General features: G+C 44.9%; 1 protein-coding gene across 1 annotated transcript in view; it reads left to right on the top strand.

Moving 5' to 3' along the window:
- The window catches only part of LOC309978842 (anosmin-1-like), a gene marked incomplete at its 5' end in the record, with an annotated part of 198,311 nt that overhangs the window by 141,166 nt on the left and 33,674 nt on the right, over window positions 1–23,471 (top strand). The window contains 3 exons of the mRNA XM_082865488.1: window positions 5,510–5,732; window positions 14,761–14,945; window positions 17,345–17,474. Of these exons, the coding sequence (XP_082721614.1) occupies window positions 5,510–5,732; window positions 14,761–14,945; window positions 17,345–17,474 (538 nt within the window). The remainder of the gene's footprint in view (window positions 1–5,509; window positions 5,733–14,760; window positions 14,946–17,344; window positions 17,475–23,471) is intronic.

Genomic DNA, 23,471 nt, shown 5'->3' with positions numbered 1-23,471 from the left:
AAACTGTTGACACCTGTTTCCTTCTGGGAGTCTGGGTTTTGGTACATGCTACGCAGGAGGTGCCTATGTGACCAGCCCCCCAGAAAAGCTCTGGGCTTCATGTCTCGCCTGGACTTCTCTGGTTGACAGCATTTCACACGTGTTGTTACAACTCATGGCTGGAGGAATTTAATGCATCCTGTGTGACTCCACTGGGAAAGTTTGCACCTGGTTTCCTCTGGACTTCTCCCCATAGGCCTTTCCCTTCTGCTCGTTTTGCTGCATGCAGTACATCATAGCCCTGAATACGGATATCCTAAAATTAAGTTCAGGATTTCTTGCTCCATTCCTTCTAACCTACCGGTTTTTTAAGACATATTCTTTTAATTTTATTATATCATATTATCTTTTTAAACTGTAACTCCTACTTTTTTCAATTTTAGTTTTATATTTATGTGGATGACAAAATGATTAGTAATTCTTTTATGCTAATTTCTTTATTTTTGGCTTTCTAAATTAGATCATGTCTCAATGTCTTTTAAAAGATACCATTTTCTTTGAGATTATTCACGACAGGCTCTGCCTACTGTTATACCTGATGTCCAAATGGGTTTGCACACACTTTTTTTCTCGCATAATATATAAGTACACACTTTGTATTTTTTTCAGGGGGTGCTGTGCTAGCCCATCTACTCTTTATTTCTGTGAACTTGGGAACAGCTGAATTTTACCATTGCATAGTTCTGCAAGAAAGGCTCATGCGTGTTATATTCTCTGAGTCTTTATGTCTTTGAGAATATTTCTGTCACATGTTTATTTGAATAACAACTTAGCTGATTTTATGTATATGTATTCTTTAGTATTATGTAGCCATTGCTGTATTGCCGTCACACATTACATTTTATAGAGACACATTAACCTGGGAGAAACCTTATTTTCTCCATCATAATGAACTTGCCTTTTCTACCTGAATGGCTGAAAAATTGTATCTTTATCCTCGGAGTTCAGTAGTGCAAGCTATATCTCAGCGTTGCCCATTCGTATCAGTATTCGTGGAGTATAACTGCCCTTTTGATTTATGTATATATATGGTTTACATATATACAGGTATGTAAGTGTGTGTGTTTGTGCACCCGCGTGCATTTTTCCCCTCTGCTCTAGTCCTGGGTGTTTCTGGAGTGCTAGAAGTCCCCAGGTTATCCTAGTAGGGAAGCAAGTTGAAAGCCATTGGCTTAGCCATCTTCTAACTTTACCCTGAGATACAGGGCAGCCCTTAGGTAAACATTGGCCCACACTCTTACTTGTTTGTGGTTTTGGATAGATTACGACCTCCCCGAGCTTCTGTCTGCTCATTTGTGAAATGGAAATAATCCTGGCTGTAGGGCCTGGGGAGGAGTACGTCGGGTGAGCTAGGGAAGCAGCTGGTGGAGGTGACGGGGTGGGAGACCCTCAGCAGCTGTTAGCGATGACCTACCACGGCTGGTTCCTCGGGTCGTCCCTGGTGAGGGTGGCGGGGATGGTGGTGATGATGGTGGAGAGCTCCTTTCAGGGGTCCACACTGAAGGTTGCATGCCTGTGTGTTGGCTGGAGCCAGGAGAGAGCCCCCAGGCCCTGGCTCTTTGCCAAGGCTGTGTATTGAGATTGGGCACATGTGCAGTTCTGGTGAATTGAACCAGACACCAAATGCAGAGTTTGCTCCGTATCTGAGGCTTCATATTTATAGGATTTCTAACGTATTAGTATATGTTACTGAATTTGATGTGTTTGTGTTCATCATCCCATGATTGCCGCACAAATTATTTTATTGTGAAGTACCTTGCGTTTTACACCAAACAAAATGAAGATAAGAGTATCTTTTAAAAGCATCCAAGAACAGTTACTATTGTTAGTATTTCATTTCGATTTTACCATTTGCCGCAAGAAAGGTGAGCGTAGTGTGTTGCCTAGGTGAGGCACTGAAAACACATTTGAGTTTTGGGCTAAGAGATGGGATGTAGGAGAGATTTATAAGAATTTATTAGTATTGTGTAGAATGTTAATTAAAATATGGGGGAGTTTCCCCTTAATGCAATGCACCCAAGGGCATTTTCCTTCACCTCTTTGCTTTTTTGAGCCCGTCTTTGGATGCATAATGACATCCTTTAGGCCCTAACTACTCTAGAAAAATACATGTTCTTTGAAGACTATTCCGCTCTTATTTTTGTATATGGACAGGGCAGAAAAAAACAAACAAAAATTAATCGGCATAGTAACTACGTTTTCTCCAAATTTTAAACTCGAGCCAGTGACCTGGAGAAATGGTTATTTGTGTGAAATTATTCATACGAGTAGTTTTATAAAGGAATTGTCGTTACATAGTTTTACAATTCATAATTTGCCTTAACAGACTGGATGCAGTTGTATAAACGAGAAATGCAGCATTCAGTAGGTGCATCTGTTGTTGCCATGCGTGTTTTCATTTCTGTGAAGTTGAGGGGCATGACACTCCTTTTGATTTGGGTAACCCGCACCTTTGCTAAAATGTTCACATCCCTCCTGACGAGTCTACGAGTGATTAAGTTGTAATGGCACAAGAAATATGACACGCTTAAAGGTCAGAAGTTTCTTTCCCTGCACCCAAATGATCTTTTGCTCACAGGATTTCCAACTGGTGATCAGGGGACCAATTTACACATTTTCTTTATATCTAGAGTCCTAATGTTCACACATCGTTTTCTCTCACCTGTGAGCATTTTTGTCCTTATTCCATTCAGTGGTAAATTCTCATTAAGCAATGATTAAAGACATGGGGAGAGACCTTGTGTACAGATACCATATGTTCTCTAATTTATATTCAGACCATTAATATTTTTCAACCTAATCCAAGAGGATTATCTAAGATAATTGATAGAGAACATCAAAATTTGCCTTCAGTAGTGCTGAACAAATAGAAGAGTGAAGGAGAACGCCTCTGTGAGATTACTGTACCAATTCACGTATTTGTGAGATGATCTTCATTTACGTTCAAGGACTGAAGACTCTTTCTTTCTTATAAATTCCAAGGGGGCCCAGTTCCCTCCCTGCAGATTTCAGTGCTGGGCCTGGTGGGGGCATATTGGAGACTTGTGGATGGTCACGCTGTAGGAGAAGCAAAGCCGCCTCTCTGTCTTTGGCTCTTGTAACGTTATGATCAGAATAACAGAAGAATTTGGAAATGTTAAACAGGAAATGTGTAGCAGTGGGAAAAGAAAAGATACATCCATGAGTCCAGTCCTGCTGAGTAGCTGTTGGGAGCTAACTTGGTACAGCCCTGCCTAGTTCTCTGTGTACACAATCTAATAGAATATTCATTATGTCATCTGGAACACTGCAAGCTCAGGGACCAGTCTAGAAAGCTCCAGTGCAGAGAGGAACTTTCTTTGATTCCTGATTTGTTTCCATGGACCTCAAAATACCCACCCCCCCCCCACAACAAAAAAAATCACATTTTTGAATCCATAGCAAAACGGAAAAGAATTGTAGAGAACAACCCTACCTCAACTGGAAGATCCAAAGGATTGTGCTAATTATGATCATTCTTCTTTTACACTCAGTGGGAGCAAATGTTGCAGATCTGTCTCCGCCAGTGTTTTTGTTTATTTGTTTTTAATTCTGGCCCAGTGAGTAATGAGCTGGGTGAGTAAATCAGTAAGGGGAGGAGATAGCAGCTCCTGCTTTCCTGTCCCTCCCAGTTCAAGGGCGTGGCAGTTGGCATGAAGATGATTAGAGTCATATGAACAGACAGCCCTTACTTCGTTATCTGACTCCCAAGTTATACTCCGTTTTCATGTGTGAGGATGTTTGCCGTGAGCTGATTTGATTATGCATAGCGCAAACTAAGTCCCTGTGATTGCTAACTTAGCAAGCAGTAAACGCTTGCCAGATTTAATAAAATTATGTCTACTTGCAAATCTCAGCCGGTGTGGCAGGGCCCAATGACTTTAGTAACTTAACTATTTTCGTCAGTGCATGTAATGTATACATTTTGTTGAAAGAGGAAAGCTGGCCAAAGCTCTATAATTGTTCCTGATCCTTTCACATGCTTCTTTGATTCCTAACTTAGATTTGGACCTGAATTGAGAACTTCAAAAACCAATGAAGGGCTTCCTTGGTGGCGCAGTGGTTGAGAATCCGCCTGCCAATGCGGGGGACAGTTGTTCGAGCCCTGGTCTGGGAAGATCCCGCATGCCATGGAGCAACTAAGCCCGTGAGCCGCAACTACTGAGCCCATGTGCTGCAACTATGGAAGTCCACGTGCCTACAGCCCATGCTCCACAACGAGAGAAGCCACTGCAACGAGAAGCCCACGCACTGCAACGAAGAGTAGCCCCCGCTCTCCCACAACTAGAGAAAGCCCACACGCAGCAATGAACACCCAACACAGCCAAAAATAAATAAATAAAATAAATAAATTTATATTAAAAAACCCCACACCATACCAACTCAGTATCCTTAAAAAAAAAAAAAAAACTAATGAAGTAAAACATCTAGTAGCTAACAGAAAAATGAGCTGTGAAAGTGCATAAGAGAGAAGAGCCTTAAGAACTGGTGATGCTTTAAATGTTTATAAAGTTTTTTTTTTAATTTAAATTAACTAGCTACAGACTTGTGGTACTTCAGTATGGAAAGCATGACCTTTCTTCTGTTTTACCTGGAAAGTTCTTGAATTGAGACACAGTTTTGATCCAGTCAATTCATGTTATTTTCAAATTTTATGTATCATTAATTAAAAAAACTTCTTTTTAACTTTGTTTTTTTAAAAAAAAAGAATTAATTTTTTTTGGCTGTGTTGGGTCTTCGTCGCGGTGTGCAGGCTTCTTGTTGCCGTGGCTTCTCTTGTTGTGGAGCACGGGCTCTAGGCACACGGGCTTCAGTAGTTGCGGCACGTGGGCTTCAGCAGTTGTGGCTCGTGGGCTCTAGAGCGCAGGCTCAGTAGTGGTGCAGAGGTTTAGGTGCTCCGCGGCATGTGGGATCTTCCCGGACCAGGGCTCGAACCCGTGTCCCCCGCATTGACAGGAGGATTCCTAACCACTGCACCACCAGGGAAGCCCTATATATGATTATTAACAATCAATTTTATTCTCATCTACAATTCTAATTCAAACCTTGAAATTATACTTTTCCTAGCTAGTGTTTCTAGTTTTCCACCTTTGGTAATTAAGAGTGTGAAATTTTTCCCTGGTATTTAATTGTCAGAGTATTGATGTCTCGATGTACATTAAATTTACAATATCAGAACTTAGAATGTAACAATAATCTGTGAATGCGTGTATGTGTAATTGACGTGTATCTGTTGCATGTAAAATAAAGTTCTAAGTCATGGTTCATAGTCCTTTAAAAAATTAGCATAAAAGATCACTTCTTTAGGGGGAAAGAAAGCAAGTACATTTACTTTGTGAACAATTCAGAGGAGACGTTGATGGAGTAAGAATTTTGACCTGCCTTTCTGACGCCTTGGAAATCAGACTCCATGTGTCTTTAATGGGAGAATTTTTTTTCTATTCTCTCCCAGCCTCTGTTCCCCAAGAAGAACTATGAATGCCTGACCAGCTGTGAGTTCCTCAAGTACATCCTGTCGGTAAAGCAGGGGGATTGCCCAGCTCCCGAGAAGGCCAGTGGCTTTGCCGCCGCCTGTGTCGAAAGCTGTGAAGTGGACAGTGAATGCTCTGGGGTTAAGAAGTGTTGTTCCAATGGATGTGGACACACCTGCCAGGTGCCCAAGACTCTGTACAAAGGTAAGGAGCAGAGCGGAGTAGGTGAGGGGACCTCCAGGGTCACAGGGGGGGTTGTGTGCGTGTGAGGAAGGATGTCAAAGATGTGACTTGGAAGGAAAGCGAGAACTGTAAGAAAATGTACCTTGTGCCACATACAAACATCTGAAAATACTTACTGGACCATAGAAATCAGCCCAGTGAACTCCTACTGGGGTGGAGTAAATCCTTCATGGGAATTCTTCTTATTTTTTTATTGAAGTATGGTTGACTTACAGTATTAGTTTCAGGTGTACAATATCATGGCTCCGTATTTTTATAGATTACACTCCATTTAAAGTTATTACAAAATAATAGCTATATCATATGAGCTTAGAAGTTTAGAAGTTAACATGTCGGAAGGCCACCATCAACTCAGGAACTTTTATTGTGTTTTTCTCCAACATGAGTAAATGAATGGAGCTCCACTCGCTACCTTGGAGTAACTGTATTCACATCCTTGGAAAACAGGCTGGCGATGGGGCCCAGCTGAAAAACGCATAATAGACGCATGAGTACTGTGGGTTTCTGTTGGCACGATCCAAGAACAGAAGTGTGCTTGCAGGGAACTTTCAATATTTTGATTAGTATCTTCAGTTCCCAGATGGAGGAATTGCCCTCTTCCAAAAGATAGGGACGCAAGTTATCAAACAGTTTAGCCGATGTAACGGTTTACATCCACAGGCAGCTTCTAGAGCACTTAACTCCTTTATGCTGTTACATGCCTCTTTCTGTGAGTGTGACAAAGTTCTTGTATGTTAAACCCATGCTGTTGTATTATGTACAGTTTGGCATGCCAGAAAGCATACTATGGGAGACATAACATTTCGTTACTTTTTTGGGTCTCATTTGAAGAGAAAAAGAGAATCGGTCACTAGGCATTATTCATTATAAGTAGAAAGAGATCTCTCTTGCTCTCTCGCACTTTCCCTCTCACGCATCAAGTGTATGTTGTTGCAATGCCGGTTCTGCATTATGGGCTTGTTGACTATTTTCAGAAGTCCGTTCTTGGGCTTATAACAATTCAGGTCTCCCAGAAGACACATACCTGCGCCATCTTCCTCCAGCTGCCACTCGGAAATACTCTTATCTGAAATCTGTGGAATCCATGCAGTTTTCCATTTTTTTTTCCCCTAAGATCCTTGGAAACCTGGCACAAATACTGTCTCAGATTCAAAATAATTGCTGCTTTCCCTTTCTTAACAGACTGACGTTTCCTTAATGGATTTAAAGTTTTATTGTTTCCATGCCTTTTGTTATAAACTACATAAAATCACTTCTGCCCAATCTAACACCATTTAATTTTTTAAAAGTCTACTCTTATGAAACCTGTTCTGTTATTATAGAACATTTGCTATTTAAGTATGAGCATTTACCATAAAAATAGGATGCTTTTAGAATGATGGTGGAAAACCCATTTGTAAAACCCTTTTTGTTTTAAAAGTCAGGTGGTTAAAGGACTCAATATAAATTAAAATATGCTTTGCATGCGAGAGCAGTGAGGAGTCAGTGTGAATGTCAAGTATGCCTGGTTCACCGAGAATAAGGGAAATAGTCTGTAAAGGGCCAGCATAAATGATTAATGATTAAAAGATAGCTGCAATTTAAACGTAATACGATGGGCTTTTCTCAAGCGCCGAAGTCGCCTTTCTACTACAAGTAAGTCTTGACCTGGGTGTTTGTGGACAGAGGCAATTCATGGAGGGCTAACCGCAAATAGAATAAAAAGACTCTGTTGACCTGGCAGTGACTTTTGCATAATGAGCACAAGGATAAAATAGTATTATTTTGAAATATATATATATATATATATATATATATATATATATATATATATACACACACACACTACATAGAGATTTTTTCCTTGCTCTCTGAATGAAGCCTGGCTTCCATGTCCTGGGAGCATCTGACAGTCATCAAAAGAGGGTTCTGGGCTTCCCTGGTGGCACAGTGGTTGAGAGTCCGCCTGCCGATGCAGGGGACGCGACCGGGAAGATCCCACATGCCGCGGAGTGGCTGGGCCCATGAGCCACGGCCACTGAGCCTGCACGTCCAGAGCCTGTGCTCCGCAACGGGAGAGGCCACAACAGTGAGAGGCCCGCGTACCGCAAAAAAGAAAACAAGAGGCTTCTGGTGCTGATGGTCCCAGCCTCTCTGAGAAAGGGTCCTTCCTGACCCAGCGCTTGGCTTTGTGAGGAGAAAAACAGCCATCGACATGCATGCAAATCAGCCTGACAACCTTTGGAGGCCCAGCTGTCACTGTCCTCCTCACCTTCATAAGTGCACCCTTACTGCCCCAAAACAACCGGTGGGAAACGAGCTTGCCTGCCTGTCTCTGCTCGCGCCGGGTCTTTGCAGGCGTTTTCCTTAGGAAGAGGGAGCTCCACCGCTGGTTGAGCTGGACCAGTCCCGCTGTCAGTTCACAAGTGCTGAGGCTGAGGTCGCAGGCCGCCTCCGAGGGGATCCAGGGGTTGGCAGCAGCGATGCGTCTAATGCCTGTTCCCACCTGGGCCAGCTCTCCTGTCACTTCTATTTTGACTCTATCCAGCTACTGTAATAGGACCCTAAACTTCAAGCCCTCTTTGGGCACCCCTGTATTATTATATTATAGCTCAAGTAAAAGACAGATCAAGATCCAATAGATTAAATCTAGTACAACCACTGATTTATCAGTAGTTTTTAGGCTCAGAAATAACATGGAGCTTTTTTTCTTTGAACTTTATTTCCAACTAGTTTGTGGAGTTGTAATATTTAAATTAGATACAAAGTATACCTCGTGAAGAACCAAATTCCGTTGGGCAGACCTGTAAGTTCCTCACGTCCGTTTCATTCATTCATTATTTACTTGTTGAAGTGTCCTCTCATGGGAAATCCCAGAGGGCATTTTCTTAATGTCTTCCCCATTTTGAGTTTAAAAGGGACTGATGTCACCTGGATCTCCAAGTACTGACACATTTCAGCTCAGTAATTACTGACTGTGTGTTAGGAGTTATGGGCAGTGCCTGACATGGCTTACGACCTGTACTGCGTGAGCACCGGGGTTCAGAATCAAAGGACACCAACCTCCACCCGGCCCCCCAGTTCCTCGTCAAGGTGGCCGTGCGCACACACTCACTGAAGTGGACCCATCACTTTCTTAACTTCTGCCATAAATTGCTATGTGCCATCCGCTGTCCTGTTTTTCCTTTTATCGCTTATTGAGTTAATGAAAAATTTTTTAACTACATGGAAACACATATATCCTTTCTGTCTGGTCCACTTTTGTAGAAAGGAAGATGGGGTGTAGGCTGATTTCATACCTTCGAAGGCTTTATATATGCTGGAAACTTGAGTTTTTCAAAGCACTGTGTGTTTTGAAAAAATGATAACAGAACGTCCCGCGTTACATTTGCGCATCTAATTTGGGTTATGCTGTGAGAAGTGTCCTTGCCTGATGCCTGAGTTAACTTTACAGACTGGTGTTAGGGTTTGAAACAAAGGAAAACAAAAGAGAGCTTTCCCTTCACCCTTCAAGTAAAACTGTTAGAAGCAGCCCCCTGGAAGACTTGACCATGTTACTGTGGGTAAACCAGGCCCGAAGGTGCTAGTCTCTGACACGCACACCTTCGTGAGACTGTGGGAAATTCCCAAGCTGGTCTTCTATGGGTGAAACACAAGCTCCGGTTCGTTGGGGCACTGGTTTTCCTTTGATCCTCCCCTATTTTAGGTCTGGTTTACAGCCTAGTTGGACTGTCCTCTGTCTAGAGGTGATGCTTTAGTATCTTACTGCCTCTCCTCACTCCCAACTGGGACATTTGGTTTGGGGCGGGAAAGAGAAAAGCTGAACTTGTTTTCCAAGTGTAAACATTCAGAGTAGTTTGTGGCCTTCAGTTAGGTAGGTGGCCGTGACACAGCGGTCATTTTTCTTTACCAGGTGCTAACCAGGAATTAATCCTAGATCAGTTTGTTTCTTCCCAGAAAGATCTGATGTGATGATGGAGTTGACTTACTATTTCCATGAATCTCTTAGTATTTGAAATACCTAAACCTCAGGATTTTGGAGATGGGCCACTTTTCACAAATTAACTTTTCACACTTTGACTATAGTGACTGAGTGCCTTAATGTGATGTAAGCACAAATTCCTTGAGTACAGTTGTCCTTAGGAGAGATATTATCCCTGGAACACAATATCTTTTTTTAAAAAAATTTATTGTATTTATTTTTGGCTGCGTTGGGTCTTTATTGCTGTGCGCGAGCTTTCTCTAGTTGCGGCGAGCGGGGGCTACTCTTCGTTGCGGTGCACAGGCTTCTCATTGTGGTGGCTTCTCTTGTTGCGGAGCACGGGCTCCAGTGCGTGCGGGCTTCAGTAGTTGTGGCAAGCGGGCTCAGTAGTTGTGGCTCACAGGCTCTGGAGCACAGACTCAGTAGTTGTGGCGCACGGGCTTAGTTGCTCTGCGGCATGTGAGATCTTCCTGGACCAGGGCTCGAACCCATGTCCCCTGCATTGGCAGGTGGATTCTTAACCACTGCGCCCCCAGGGAAGCAGCCCCACAATATCTTTTTAATTTTAATTTAATTTAATTTAATTTATTTTCGGCTGCGTTGGGCCTTTGTTGCTGTGCGTGGGCTTTCTCTAGTTGTGGCGAGCAGGGGCTACTCTTCATTGCAGTGCATGGGCTTCTCATTGCGGTGGCTTCTCGTTGCGGAGCACAGGCTCTAGGCATGCGGGCTTCAGTGGTTGTGGTGCTTGGACTTCAGTAGTTGCGGCTCACGGGCTTAGCTGCTCCGCGGCATGTTGGATGTTCCCGGACCAGGGCTTGCACCCGTGTCCCTTGCATTGGCAGTTGGATTCTTAATCACCGTGCCACCAGGAAAGCCCGGAACACAATATCTTGCTGCATTTTCATACCTAGACTTGTGACAAGTATATTTATATGAACAGTCAGATCTTGTGATGATTTGCAACTGCTGATGGTCTGTCTTTATTGAGCTTTCTATCAGCATAGTTTCAACATTTTTTGAAGCATTGGTTTCTGTTCCTTTGATTTCACCAAAATACTTGTTATGTTTTAAAGAAAAAAAAATGCACCGATATTGTCATGTATTGTGGGATGTTATATGATAGCATTTTTGAAGTTTTTAACAGAATAGTTTAGATTTCAGATGACTAATACGTTCAAAAATACTAAAAAAGAAAGATCCTAGTCATTTACATAATAAAAACCACACTGAGGACAGATCCATCCTCTGCATCTGGTTATGCAGCCGGGATGCTGGGTGAGCTCACAAGGACTGTGAAAGGACTGACGTGAGGGCTGAGGGTCCAGGCCTGAGCCCCATCTGCACACAATTATGCAGTGACTCCCAATCAGGGGAGCCAGCTGACCCTAATGTGAACCAGATGGACCGTTTCTTAAAATGCAAATTGCAAGACCATTGCACATCATAATTAAAGAGATTCTCAGATGAAGGAATTTGAACTGACAGTGCCCTGACAGTCATCGTGTGCCATGAAGGCTCTTGGTAGTTGAATGATATTCAAGACTGAAGCCTCAGAGCACGGGGGTGCGGATGCAACTCAGCAGCGGCAGCTCTGCTGCCGATGAGTTCAGGGTGCTTCAGCGACTCGAGGATTTACTGTAGCTGCGTTTACGCTAGAGGATTATACATGGAGAGCCAAGAACGTGCTCTCAGAGAAAGTGCTCTGTGCGGTTCAGGAACTAGCCAGCCATCGTCTCTTTAAATAGTAAGTAAAGGAATGTTTGAGCCATAGGACCTTGACAGAAAAGGAGATGTGAGCTCCTTGAAAGGATACACACGCCAGAGAAGGTGGCACCGAACGCCTGCGATAAGTCTTCTCCTTCCCCTCCGTGAGTCTCAAGCAGAGAGGGGTTTACCATTGTCCCAAAGACGTGTGTAAATGTTCCGAGTCCTCTTACGTCCCCAGGTGTATTCTTGAGAGAAGAATAAGAGCGGGTTGGGCTGTTTCTTCAGCGAACAGTTCCGGGCCATTCGCTCTTGCAGAGCGCTCTCTACGAGGACATGGTGACGTGGGAATTGAGGAGATGTGGTTCTTGACCTCTGGGGTTTTAGCTTTGTGGCGAAGGCAGACATCATTACGCAAGCTGGCCGTGGAGGGAGGCAGTTAAGTGCATTTCGACAGTGACAGGTTAAATGCTGAAGAGCTAGCAGAAGAATGGAGCCTTTCTTTCCAATTGGGAGCCTTAGGGAAAGTGGCTCCGAAGGGTGGCATTTGGACTGAGCCTGGAAGTATTCCAGGGTCTGTGGTCCGAATATAGAAGGAAAGAGATTTCAGAGTGAAGAAGACACCATGAACAGGCCGTGGTAGTAGGGAGTGCCTGGCAGTGTGTTTGTGGGTGTAAAGGCAGGTGTGCGACAGACACGTAAAAGGTACCACGAGATCAACTGAAAGATAACTGGTAGGTGGTGGTGAAGACGGATGCCTCGAGTGAGATGCAGAGACGTTTCCCTCCCTTCTGTAGCAAACAGATGCACTTGAACGTTCTGAGAAGGAGAAGGAGAGCCTCTCTCCTCCACTTGAAGAAAATAACCACAAATACGGTGAAGAGGGAATTAGAGAAAAGAGATTGGCTTGCAGGGAGATGGGTTAGAGGCTATGGTGATGGTCCAGACAGGAGAGGAAAGTGCCTGAAACAGGTGGTCACCATGGAGACAGGATGACTGAAGGGTTCCTGAAATTATGCTCTGCAGTGAAACCACAGGATGTTGGTGGGTGCAAGCACAAGACAAAAGGTTCTGGGAACCCTTCGATGTCCAACAGCCTAGAGATGTCATGAAGACCTGCGTCTCAGGAGGAGGGGCGTATCTGGGGACAGGCATTTGAGAGGGGACTTATGCAGGTGGATGGGGTCCTGCAGCCCAGAGAGGGACTGGGGGTAGATGTGAGAATCACTCGCTCTGCAGAAATATTCTGGGCATGGAAGCGTCAGTGTAAGGTTATGCACCGAGAAGTTTCTGAGATGAGCTTGAAGAAGACTCTTGCATGCAGGGGCACAGCAGGAGCAAAGACTAGGACGGAAGAGTCCCACAGCAACCAGCAACTTCAAGGACGTTAGAATCAGAATGTCCAGGGGACTTGCAGAGCTACAGAAACCCCTTTGTTTCTCTACCTTTCTAAGTGGCTTTTCCTAATCCAAAATGTGGCAGAAAATTCAGGGAGAAACCGGAGATGGGTCATGGCTGCAGGCAATTTATTTAATCTTCCTCAGACTCAATTCCCTGGGGTTCAGAATGTAGCTGCTTCACCCTTCACCCAGTTGATGAGGTCACTGCAAGGATCACATGAGACAACTTTATGGTAAAGTGAAGGGCAACGTACAGATACAACCCGCCAGCAAATCAACATGGAGAATGCAATAGGGGCGGTGACTGTGGTTGTTTAGAAAATAGTTTTTTGGGTTTTTTTAAATTTTATTTATTTTATTTTTATTTTATTTATTTTTGGCTGAATTGGGTCTTCGTCGCTGCACGCGGGCTTTCTCTAGTTGCGGCGAGCGGGGGCTACTCTTCGTTGCAGTGCGCAAGCTTCTCATTGCACTGGCTTCTCTTGTTGTGGAGCACGGGCTCTAGGCGCGTGGGCTTCAGTAGTTGTGGCTCGTGGGCTCAGTAGTTGTGGCTCGCGGGCTCTAGAGCGCAGGCTCAATAGTTGTGGCGCACGGGCTTAGTTGCTCCGTGGCATGTGGGATCTTCCCAGACCAGGGCTCGAACCCGTGTCCCCTGCATTGGCAGGCGGATTCTTAACCTCTGCACCACCAGGGAAGCCCTAGAAAATAGTTTTTAAGAGTCAGTGGGCTTTTGAGCAGATATACATATGCCATTTTAAAATTATCCACCTCTGTCCACCTCAGTGTTTAATGCCTTTAAAAGTTCCCAGCACAAGAGTGGGCTTGGATTAAGATCAGAATGAAATGAGTTGAATTCAGCCGCATCACTAACATGCATCAGAGCTTATGTTTTGTATTTGCGCATTTTCTAGTTTGCTCAGTTTAAACTCAAGAAACGGAAAAATGAATGCAGCGTTCTGAGCTAACCATTTCCAATGCTTAGCTGTCAGTGCTTTAGGCAAATACTCGTTCTCAGCAGAGAATGATTTTAATGCAGCTGGTGTTCTGGGTTTGGATGGCATTGAACATCATGATGCCATAGACTCGACCTAATTCAGTTAGTTTCATATGTCCTGTTAGTATTATAAATTGGTTTTAAAACTGCCTTTCCATAACGGCTGCTATTTCGAACCGTGGTTCTTAAATCTTTCAGTTACCAGGCAACTTGCATGCACTGTAGGGGAAAAAAGGAATCAAAATGATGAACTGCTTTCCAGTGAGGCACCTGTGAGGGACTTCTGAAGCCAGGCACTCACTCATGCCCAAACCAAACATTATCAATTCATCTTTTTCCAATTTTAGACGGTAAGTCGGTAGGGCAGAGGTCCAGCAGTCAGTTGGGGAATCCACAAGACTCATGCTTCGGAAACCATTCTTGTAAGATTGGACCACGTGAGAGGATTGGGCTTTATGATGTTTTCCTTACGAGGAAAACTCGCTCAGATAGAGAGGAGAGCAAACTTGAGAACCGTGCTTTAAGGACCCTGGGATCTGTCGACAGAGACGGAGCGTGTTACGTGGGAAAGAGGGCTCAAGCCTCCTCCTGACTGTCGCCCCGTGTGGATTCCGGGTTAGCCTCCAGTGGTGCAGCTTGGTAACAGGATTTACTTGGAAGAACACGCATAAAGGCATTGCTCTAGAGGTGACCTTTTTCAGAATCAGGAATCCGTTTAGACCCTCTAAAAAACTGGGAGAGCGAAACTGAACTTCGTGTCAGGAGATTTCAAATGTGAACCCCTGATAGGGAGGAGCTGCTTTTAAGAAAGGAAATAGAGGATCCGTTGTCACGAGATGAGATTTGTCTCTTCCGTAGATTTTCTTTCTCAACTTTCACCGCACTCCGAGTCACACACGGGCTGTTTTAACTGGCGCGGTTCTGTTTCAGGTGTCCCCCTGAAGCCCAGGAAGGAGTTACGATTCACAGAACTGCAGTCCGGGCAGCTGGAGATTAAGTGGTCCTCAAAATTCAATATTTCAATTGAGCCTGTGATCTACGTGGTACAGAGAAGATGGAATTATGGAATCCATCCTAGTGAAGACGACGCCACGCATTGGCAGACGGTAGCCCAGGTTAGTGCTTCATAGTCATTGTTTTCCCCTTGAGGCGGTGTCTCCTTCGCCTACAGAGAGAAACTGAGCTTGCTGTGCCGCGGTCAAAACAACCTGAGCACCGAAATCACGTAACGTAAGGTGGACGTGCCCTGCATGTGGGCGGAAGACGGGATGGGCTCTGTAGGCGTAACCGGGTACCACGAGAAACTTGGCTTCATGTGTTCACAGCGCACGTGGAAGGGAGACGGTTTTCTAATGAGTGTTCACATTTATTCCGAGAAGTACGCTTCCTTGAGATAACCTTAAAACCGACTAGAGTGAGGGAAATGCAACACCCGTAGGACTCGCCAATGTGCTAGTTGATCATCTCAACGACTTCTCCTCTATTTCTCCTACATTTAAGCCTTTATTCCGCATGGGACTCTCGTGGCGGGAGGAAGATTCATATCACAAAACTACTTAGTGGGAAGCGGCCAGCAGCTCATCAATCTCCCCTAGGTGCTTTCTTCTTCTTGGTCAGCTTACCAACTGGGAGGCCACCTGGATGGAGTTTATCTTCCCAGTGCTTTACCTCCTCTGTCTTGTGGATGTGAAAAGCAAAATATTTTCTTTCTTTTTAAGAGCTGTTAAATGGACTACCAGCTGCAGGCAGACTCCACGGATGGAGGAAAGAATAAATTCTCAATACACAACTGCTTCATGCTTTTCAGCAACTGAAATGCCTTCTCTACATGTAGGTCTATAGGGGGAAATTCTGTCCTGAAGTTGATCAGGTCATTTTTTCCTCCAAGGACAAGATTCCCATGATGTTTTTTCAGTAAATATAAAATAAATGTCAGCATTCAGGTGTTTAGGAGAAGAATTTGGTCCCTTTCGCAACAGTAGCATCTCAGAAAGGACAGACACTAAAATAATTTAAATACCACCCAAATCAATGAGAAATGTGATGTTAAGAGAAACATATTAAATTAGGGGGGAAGAAAAATGGTCAGATAAATTTAGCAATTCTATTCCATACCTACTTTGTTAAAAAATTGTGTTTTAACAAAACATAAAGATGTTCAGAATACAGCCTGAAATTATATTTGGTTTACATGGCATTCTCCCTTAAACAATGCTACAGTATCATTTGTAACTTTTCCAAATTATGCAATTTCCAAATATTTCCAAATTATAAATTTGAAGATTTATGAAAGTAACTGATGGTAAGCCCTTCTCTTTCATATCCTCTTATTCGGAGAGAGGAAAGACCTTGCTCTATCATTTCTGTTATTATTACTATTTTCACTAGTTAATACCACATGTAATGCTTCCTTTCTCTGTCTGCTGAATGCTGTGGCTAGCATGCTGGCTTTAGTTCCTTAAATTGAAAGCTAAAACTAGACAAACAAGTCAGTGAAAATGTTATCTCAAATTCTGCCAAACGAGGTAGAGAGCCACACTTGAAGTCATCTTCTTCCTTTGATCTCGGAAATGCTTAGCTTCTTTTGAATGTTAAAATACACATGACGATCCTTTTCAATAAGTTATTATAAACTCAGCTTTAGGAGGGTTTCAGTTCAGTTCTGTTTTCCAGTTTTATCCACCGAGCGCCAAGCTGAGCTCAGCACTTGGCACACGTGAGGCATAGAACTCGGGCGTCTATCCCTCGGAGTCAAGGCCAAGGTTTCACGTCTACCCTAGGACGTTGCTGGAAGCAGGCCTATTGCCCTGAGTTTGATGAAGGGGAGGGCAGTGGGAAGATGCTCAAGTTGTTTGATATCTTGGGACGTAGCTGTAGGGACAGCAAGACCTGTGGCCCTGTCCCACTGTCCAGTTTTCTTCTCTGGACCTTTTCTTGGACGAAACATCCCTCACCCTTCAGGAACACGACTCTTTGCAGATCTTACATGATTTACTCAAATTAAACAAAAAAGTCTTGGGTTGCAGCGTACTTCCAGAATTTAAGCGTGTGGGTTCACGTCCATACTTCCAAAATTATATTTGGCGAGCAAGTAGGAGGCATCTCCCGTCTATAAACTAAAGTCGATTTCATTTTCTCTATACTGTAATGATTACTTCATGTATTTATTCATCCGTAAGTATAATTTATTGATGAAATCTCTCCAATGCTGTATTTAGTCACCAGAGTTTAAAACAGCCCAAGCATTTGTCACGAGATTTTGACTTCCAGAGAGCTTTGACTCTTTGAGGTGAAATACCTATGAATGGAATCAAGCAGTTGGAACCTTCCCTAGGAATTCCTTGGTCCCCGACAGCCCCTCCCCTACCGGAGCAGGACGGGCTGCTCTCATCCAGGAGGGCAGGGCACGGCGAGGCTGTGTCGCGTGGGCTGATAAGTGCGTGTGTTTCTAAAACAGACCTGACGGGCACGTCAGGATAAAGGGGATCTCTGTGCTCTGTGACTTTCCCCTCAGACCACGGATGAGCGGGTCCAACTGACCGACATACGGCCCAGCAGGTGGTACCAGTTCCGCGTGGCAGCCGTGAACGTGCACGGGACCCGAGGCTTCACCGCCCCCAGCAAACACTTCCGCTCCTCCAAAGGTCAGTATCGCTTGCCTGTCCCTCTATGCCCAACTCGCCATGGGGGCGCATCCACCTCATCTCCAGGTTCTTACGTGTGGTTGGCCAACAGGTGTCTGTGCTGTGCTTAGCGAACGGGACCAGATGGGTCTGAAGGTGCCGGCGAATTTGTGATTAGGACCATCCCTGGGCTTTTACCTCTGAGAGACTGCAGAAGATAATGTGATGGGGTTTTCTCAACTCTGAAGTCATGGTTTTCCATGATCAACTTCCGTTGGCTCTCTCAATATATTCTGAGTCACGCACCATTCAATTAATTTTTGGAGAGAAAGGTTTACTTTCTGCCACATCAGACTATGCAGGTTTCTTGAAACCGTTGCTATACTGAGTGTGAATTAATCTCTTTTGTTTCATAAGGGGCAGAATTTAAATCCCTCCCGAGTCACTTTATCATGGCTATCATTTTGTTCAGTTCCTACTTCAGTGCTATTTTAAAACCTCTGTGGGATCCGATGAATACTAACTATATTACATGTGTGGTTAGTTTAGTCTGTGGTAGTGGGAGGACATCATTTGACTGGGTATTAATAATAGCTCCGTGTTTATTTCTCCAGTTGTGTTGAGATGGCTGTGTGCGCTCTGAATTAATGATACATCTGCCTGGCTAATAGCGAGGGCCAGTTTCATGGATAGAGGTTCGTCCGGTGATTCCCTTACTAACCAGCAGTTATCCTCTTAGGGAGCTCGTTTACGTTTATTTTAAGAATACATTATGATATTAATGAAGAATGTGAGACTGGTAACATCAAGCATGTCTTTCAAAACGGGAAGGTTTGAACTGGCTGCTATAAATTGCAGTTTCCGTTCCATTTTGGGTAAAATGTATGTTTCCGTTAGTCTGTCCGTTTCTCACCAGGTAATATTGCCACACCTTTCTCTGCACACTCATAGGTCTCAAGTGGGAACCCTGCAAGCAGATCAACTTAGCATTTGAATTCTGTTACGGTGTATGTTGTAGATTTTTAAGTCTTTCTTTTAAAAAGTCCTTTTAAGAAAAGAAAGGTGCAGCGCACACACCCCTGCCAACCCCGAGGCAGATACACTGAGCAGGTCCAAAAATGAAATAAGAAATACAGACATCAGACCTTCCTTGTCTGAGGACTGTCTCCAAGTGGTCCGAGGACTGAGAGAGGCCGTGGGAATAAATAATTAACAGTGGGTTCAGAGGCAGGGATCGGTACAGGGCTCGAGAAGTGTTCACCTTGACCTTGGCAGTTCAAATGCGGTCCAGGCGTGCTGTGGTCACAGTGCGTTCCCATCTCCTCCCTTGCCGGCAGGATTGGGGTCTGGCGCTCTCAGATCGTGGCTGCATGTCCAGACATGAGGCAGAGCAGCTCCCAGCCTCTGCAGACAGAGGTGGAATCCCTTTCAGAGTCAGACGGGGTCTGGGCAGAGGCCCTGTGACAGTCCCCGGGGCCGGCCCGGTGGCTGCCAACCATTCTGGGGAAGGAACAAGGCCGTGCTGTCCCAGCCCTTCCTACATGTCTGAGGACCATATATGTCTAGAATTAGAGTGGCATCCCTCAAATTTAAACACGCTTTTGTTGAAGGAAAGTGCACCATTTGGGGGAAACCTTGCAGTCACCATTAAATTGTTCTATTTCTTGGTTTTACAAATATGCCCAACATTCAGCATTCCAGACTTCAGTTCTTGCACTTCTGAAACCAAAACAATTATGCCTAGAATTTATGGAAGATTCTAGTGTTTCCACTGAAGATGCGCCACAGAATGATGGGAATATAATAGACCCACGAAACAGTTGAAAGCATTTTCTCCAGGATGTGGCTAAGGATACATCACCGTTTACAAGGTGGTACCCTGTCTTCCCTCACCTTAGTCAGTTCTCACGAAGCGTAGAACTGTGTCTTACTGGGAAAATAATTTTTAACAGCCTTATTGAAGTATAATTTACATACCATAAAATTCACTCATCTTAAGTGTGTTAGCCAGTGATTTTTAGGATTTACCATAAAGTCGTGCAAGTATCCTTTATACAGTTTTAGAATCCTCCAGGAGCCTCCCTGGCTTACTGGGAGAATTTAGGGTAGAAATAAAGTGTTTGGGGTCTCGTTTTATCACTCACGTTTCATTCCCTTTTTTTATTCAACAAATGTTTGTTGAGCACCTGCTCTGTGTCAGGCACTGTGCTAGGCACTGAGGTAACAAGTAAAAGACAAAAATGTCTGCTGTTGTGGAAAACACACACACACACACGGATTCACTCTAATTGGGGGTGAGAGGAAACAGTAAACAAGATTAGTACATAAAACACTCTCATATACTAGGGTAGAGAGTGATAACTGACAGTGCGAAAAATAAAGAACAGACACGGGAGCTGTGGGGAAGGGGGTGCTTTTGTTTTTTCCTATTTCAGGGAGGGCGGCCACAGAAGAGATGCTGTATAAAGGAGTGAAGGGCTGGCCTTGCACCGTCCGAAGGAAGAGCCTTCCGGTTCCAGGGGGTGGAGCCTGAGGGTGGAGCAGAGAAGGGTGCAGACTGGAAGGAAGGAGGGGCTGGGCGTGCTGGATGTCCAGGGTCACGGCACGGAGCGCCAGTGCAGTATTCCCGCTCAGAGGGCCCTGCGCTGAGTGAGGAGAGCCAGACAGAGGAAGACGAGCGCTCTACGTTGTCGTTTATATGTGGATCTAAAAAGCACAGCAAACCAGTGACGCAGCAGCAGTAACGAAAGGCGACAGTAACGTGGACGGCGGCAGAAGTCAGCTGTCCGGGGAGCTCATGTGGAAGGGTGACTCTGATAGGCTTTGGGGACTTACCCGCGGCCTGTAGGAAATGACTCCAGGGTCTTTGGTCAGGAACTGCTGGGCGACTGGTGTGACTAAAACAGAGATGACTGAGACAAGAGGGTGTTTCAGGGGAAGACTCTTTCCTTCCTTTGGGGATGCACATATTTCCAGAAGAGTAATCGTTGCCCAGCCAGTACGACTGCTGTGTTTTAGGGCCTTTCCTGCACACGGGCTTTTCTGAGGGGTGGACGTACCCCGGTGAAGGACCCTGGACGTGATGGAAACACGAGTAATCAAAGGAGCAGCTGAAGACACGAAAATAACTTTGTTTCTACCTTAAAATTTTCCCGACAGGGCACGGAGGATCTTAACGGGGTAGCGGAATCCTTCTAAAATGGTTAGTGGTGGTGGTCACACCCTTAGGAAACACTAGAAATCACTGCTTGCACGCTTGAGTGAACTGTATGGTATATAAATTCTAGTTCAATAAGATTGTTACGTTTTCTTCCCCCAGCAAGCACTTTTGTATATTTGTAAATGCAGTGGAGTAAGATGGGGAGAGACGAGGTGGACCGTTCTGGCAATGTCTTCAGCCGTCAGGCGGGTCTGTCATCCCCTCGCCCCCAGCCCCGTTCTGTGATGCAGCTTCCCGGAGACCGCCAGAGGATCTGGGATGACCAGCGCACACACGCTTTCGGTTTGCAGAGCACAAGGACTGAAGTCCGGAATGCGCCTTGCCTTGAGACGTATTGGAAGGATGCATGTGCGGTGTGGTTTGTAAAAGCAAATAGCACCCCATTTTAACGGTCACTGCAGCGCTTCCAAAAGCGGTGCATTTTCATTTAATTAAAAGCCCACTTATGCCCGCCCTGCTCCAGAACCAACTGACACTGTACCAGTTGTACGTCTTCTGGTGGTTTAAAATTACTTTAAGAAAGAAATAGTGGTTCCAAAATAGTTGTCTGTGCAAAGGGTAGGCCATTTCCTAGTGCATTTGAACTTGCATATGGGACCAGACTTGATCATTTACGGCTGGCTCAAGGGAAGGGGCAAGGATCTTTTCCATCTTCCACGAACACCTCTGAAAATAAAAGCAAAATTAAATAGGACGATAAAAAAACTTGGTAAAGTGGGCGTCATTTAGTTTAGTTAGGCCTGCTGCCTGGTATTCATCCTGATTCTCACAGAAAAGCCAAAATTCCTGTCTTTCTCTTCTTTAGGGTTACTTTCAAATACAAAATTACTAGTCTGTGGTTTGCCCGAATAGATTGGTTACTCAGTTAATTTCCCTTTAACTCTTTTTTTTTTTTTTTTTTTTTGTGTGTGGTACGCGGGCCTCTCATCACTGTGGCCTCTCCCGTTGCGGAGCACAGGCTCCGGACGCGCAGGCGCAGTGGCCATGGCTCACGGGCCCAGCCGCTCTGCGGCATGTGGGATCTTCCCCTACCGGGGCATGAACCCGTGTCCCCTGCATTGGCAGGCGGACTCTCAACCACCACGCCACCAGGGAAGCCCTCCCTTTAACTCTTATATCTCCCTATAACTTAATCCTAACCCCTTAGGGTACCTGTTTTCTATAAGAAAATTCTGAGTTGTTCATAGATTGGTTAGTCAGTTTCAGGCTTTTTCTTTCCAGGTGAGTACCGTTTCTGGATATTTTTATCGCTAACCCCTGCCAACGCCCCTCCCCAAGGTTGAGGTGATTTTTCTGTATTTACTTATTTAAATGCTCTATACTGTCTTTCTCCCTGGTACTTGAGAAGGAAAGTTGGCTACAACCTTAAAAACTAAAATTACAGGTAATTTAATAGACTAATGTATAATGTCCCTTTCTACTTTTTGTCTGTTAATGGAGAAAATGGAAATGGTAACCCTTCCACATGGTGAATTGCCTTCCTAGGCTACTCCTGGGATGAAGCGCTCGCTTTTCTGGGCACCAAGCCTGCCAGACCCTAGGGACTTGGAAACTTTTCCATCCCGTGGCGTGGGGAGTGAACCCTAGGAAGCATCGGGAGACAGGTGTAGATACGTGTGGAATCACAGGGGCGTTTGCACGTGGGACTCCTGATGCGGGAGATGACCTGCCAGGGACGTGATCCCCAGACGCCCATGCAAGTTAAGGCTCCACATGGAAGCAGTTTACAGAGGCAAGGATCCAGGACACCGGGTGGGCAGGGGCGGGGGTGAGAGGGGAAGGTGACCGGGAAGGGAAGGCGGAACACAAAGGCGCGTTCTCACGCTACTTGCCACAGTGGGCAGCCCTTCGCCCTCTGGGGAACTGGGGCGTTGCAGGCGGGCTGCTCCTGGGCGTCTGTGTCCTGCACACGCACAGAGCCTGCTCTGGGTACAGACAGAGGTGTGGTCGTTTACAAGCTGAGCGGACGTGCCCTGAAATAGCACAGGACAGGGGACAGGGGTGGCACCCCGAGAGCGTCTGCTGTCTACCTCTTGGTTTACTCAATATCTACAAGATTCCCGTTACAGACGTGTCTAATGTGTTTTGAATTATGGTTTAAAACAAAGATATGAATAGTTTGATGGACGCAATTCGGCGAGATCATGTAAGGAGCCCCCGTGTTCCCGAATGTGGGACAGACGCAATAGTAAGTGGAGACAGACAGGCCTTTCCAGGCTTGCTTTCTTCCCTCCCGAATCTGCCATCACCCTTCCCAACATCAGATCCGTTTCACACTGTCGTCCGCTTCTTTGACGAAGCAGCCCCTAACTGCTGACCCACAGAGCGCCCCAAAGTGGCGGGCATCAATTTAGAGTGACGCTCTTGCCAGCAGAAAACATACTTTGGTATACACTGGTCTTGAACATTCTCTCGATCATGTTGATATTTATGGACAGGGCAAAAAATGTGCATATACTGCATGCTTGGTATTGGAAATATACGTTACTAGTATCACTTCCTGTTGCAAGTGACTGCTTACAAGTTGACTGAATCGGGGAAATAAAGGGCTACAGAGCCTTCTGTGTGTCGACATCAGCAGTGGAAGCAGGAAGACGGACGGTTTTGTGCATTATGTTAAGCAAAGCCCAGCTTCATTTTCTTGCGTGTTGCCAAAAGCACGCAGACATTGGTCTGGATGTTTGAGGTTAGTCCGTATCCATTTAACACTGAATTAATGTGCTTTTAGGAGATCTTATAAAGACAAATTAAAAAATCCACCTTCCGTCGTCATTAACCTAATACGTCTTCTAATGTAC

The sequence above is a fragment of the Leucopleurus acutus genome, assembly GCF_964270905.1.
Source record: "Leucopleurus acutus genome assembly, chromosome: Y".
Taxonomy (NCBI): domain Eukaryota; kingdom Metazoa; phylum Chordata; class Mammalia; order Artiodactyla; family Delphinidae; genus Leucopleurus; species Leucopleurus acutus.
The sequence above is the reverse complement of the archived record's forward strand: the minus strand, read 5'-3'. Positions and strand labels throughout refer to the sequence as shown.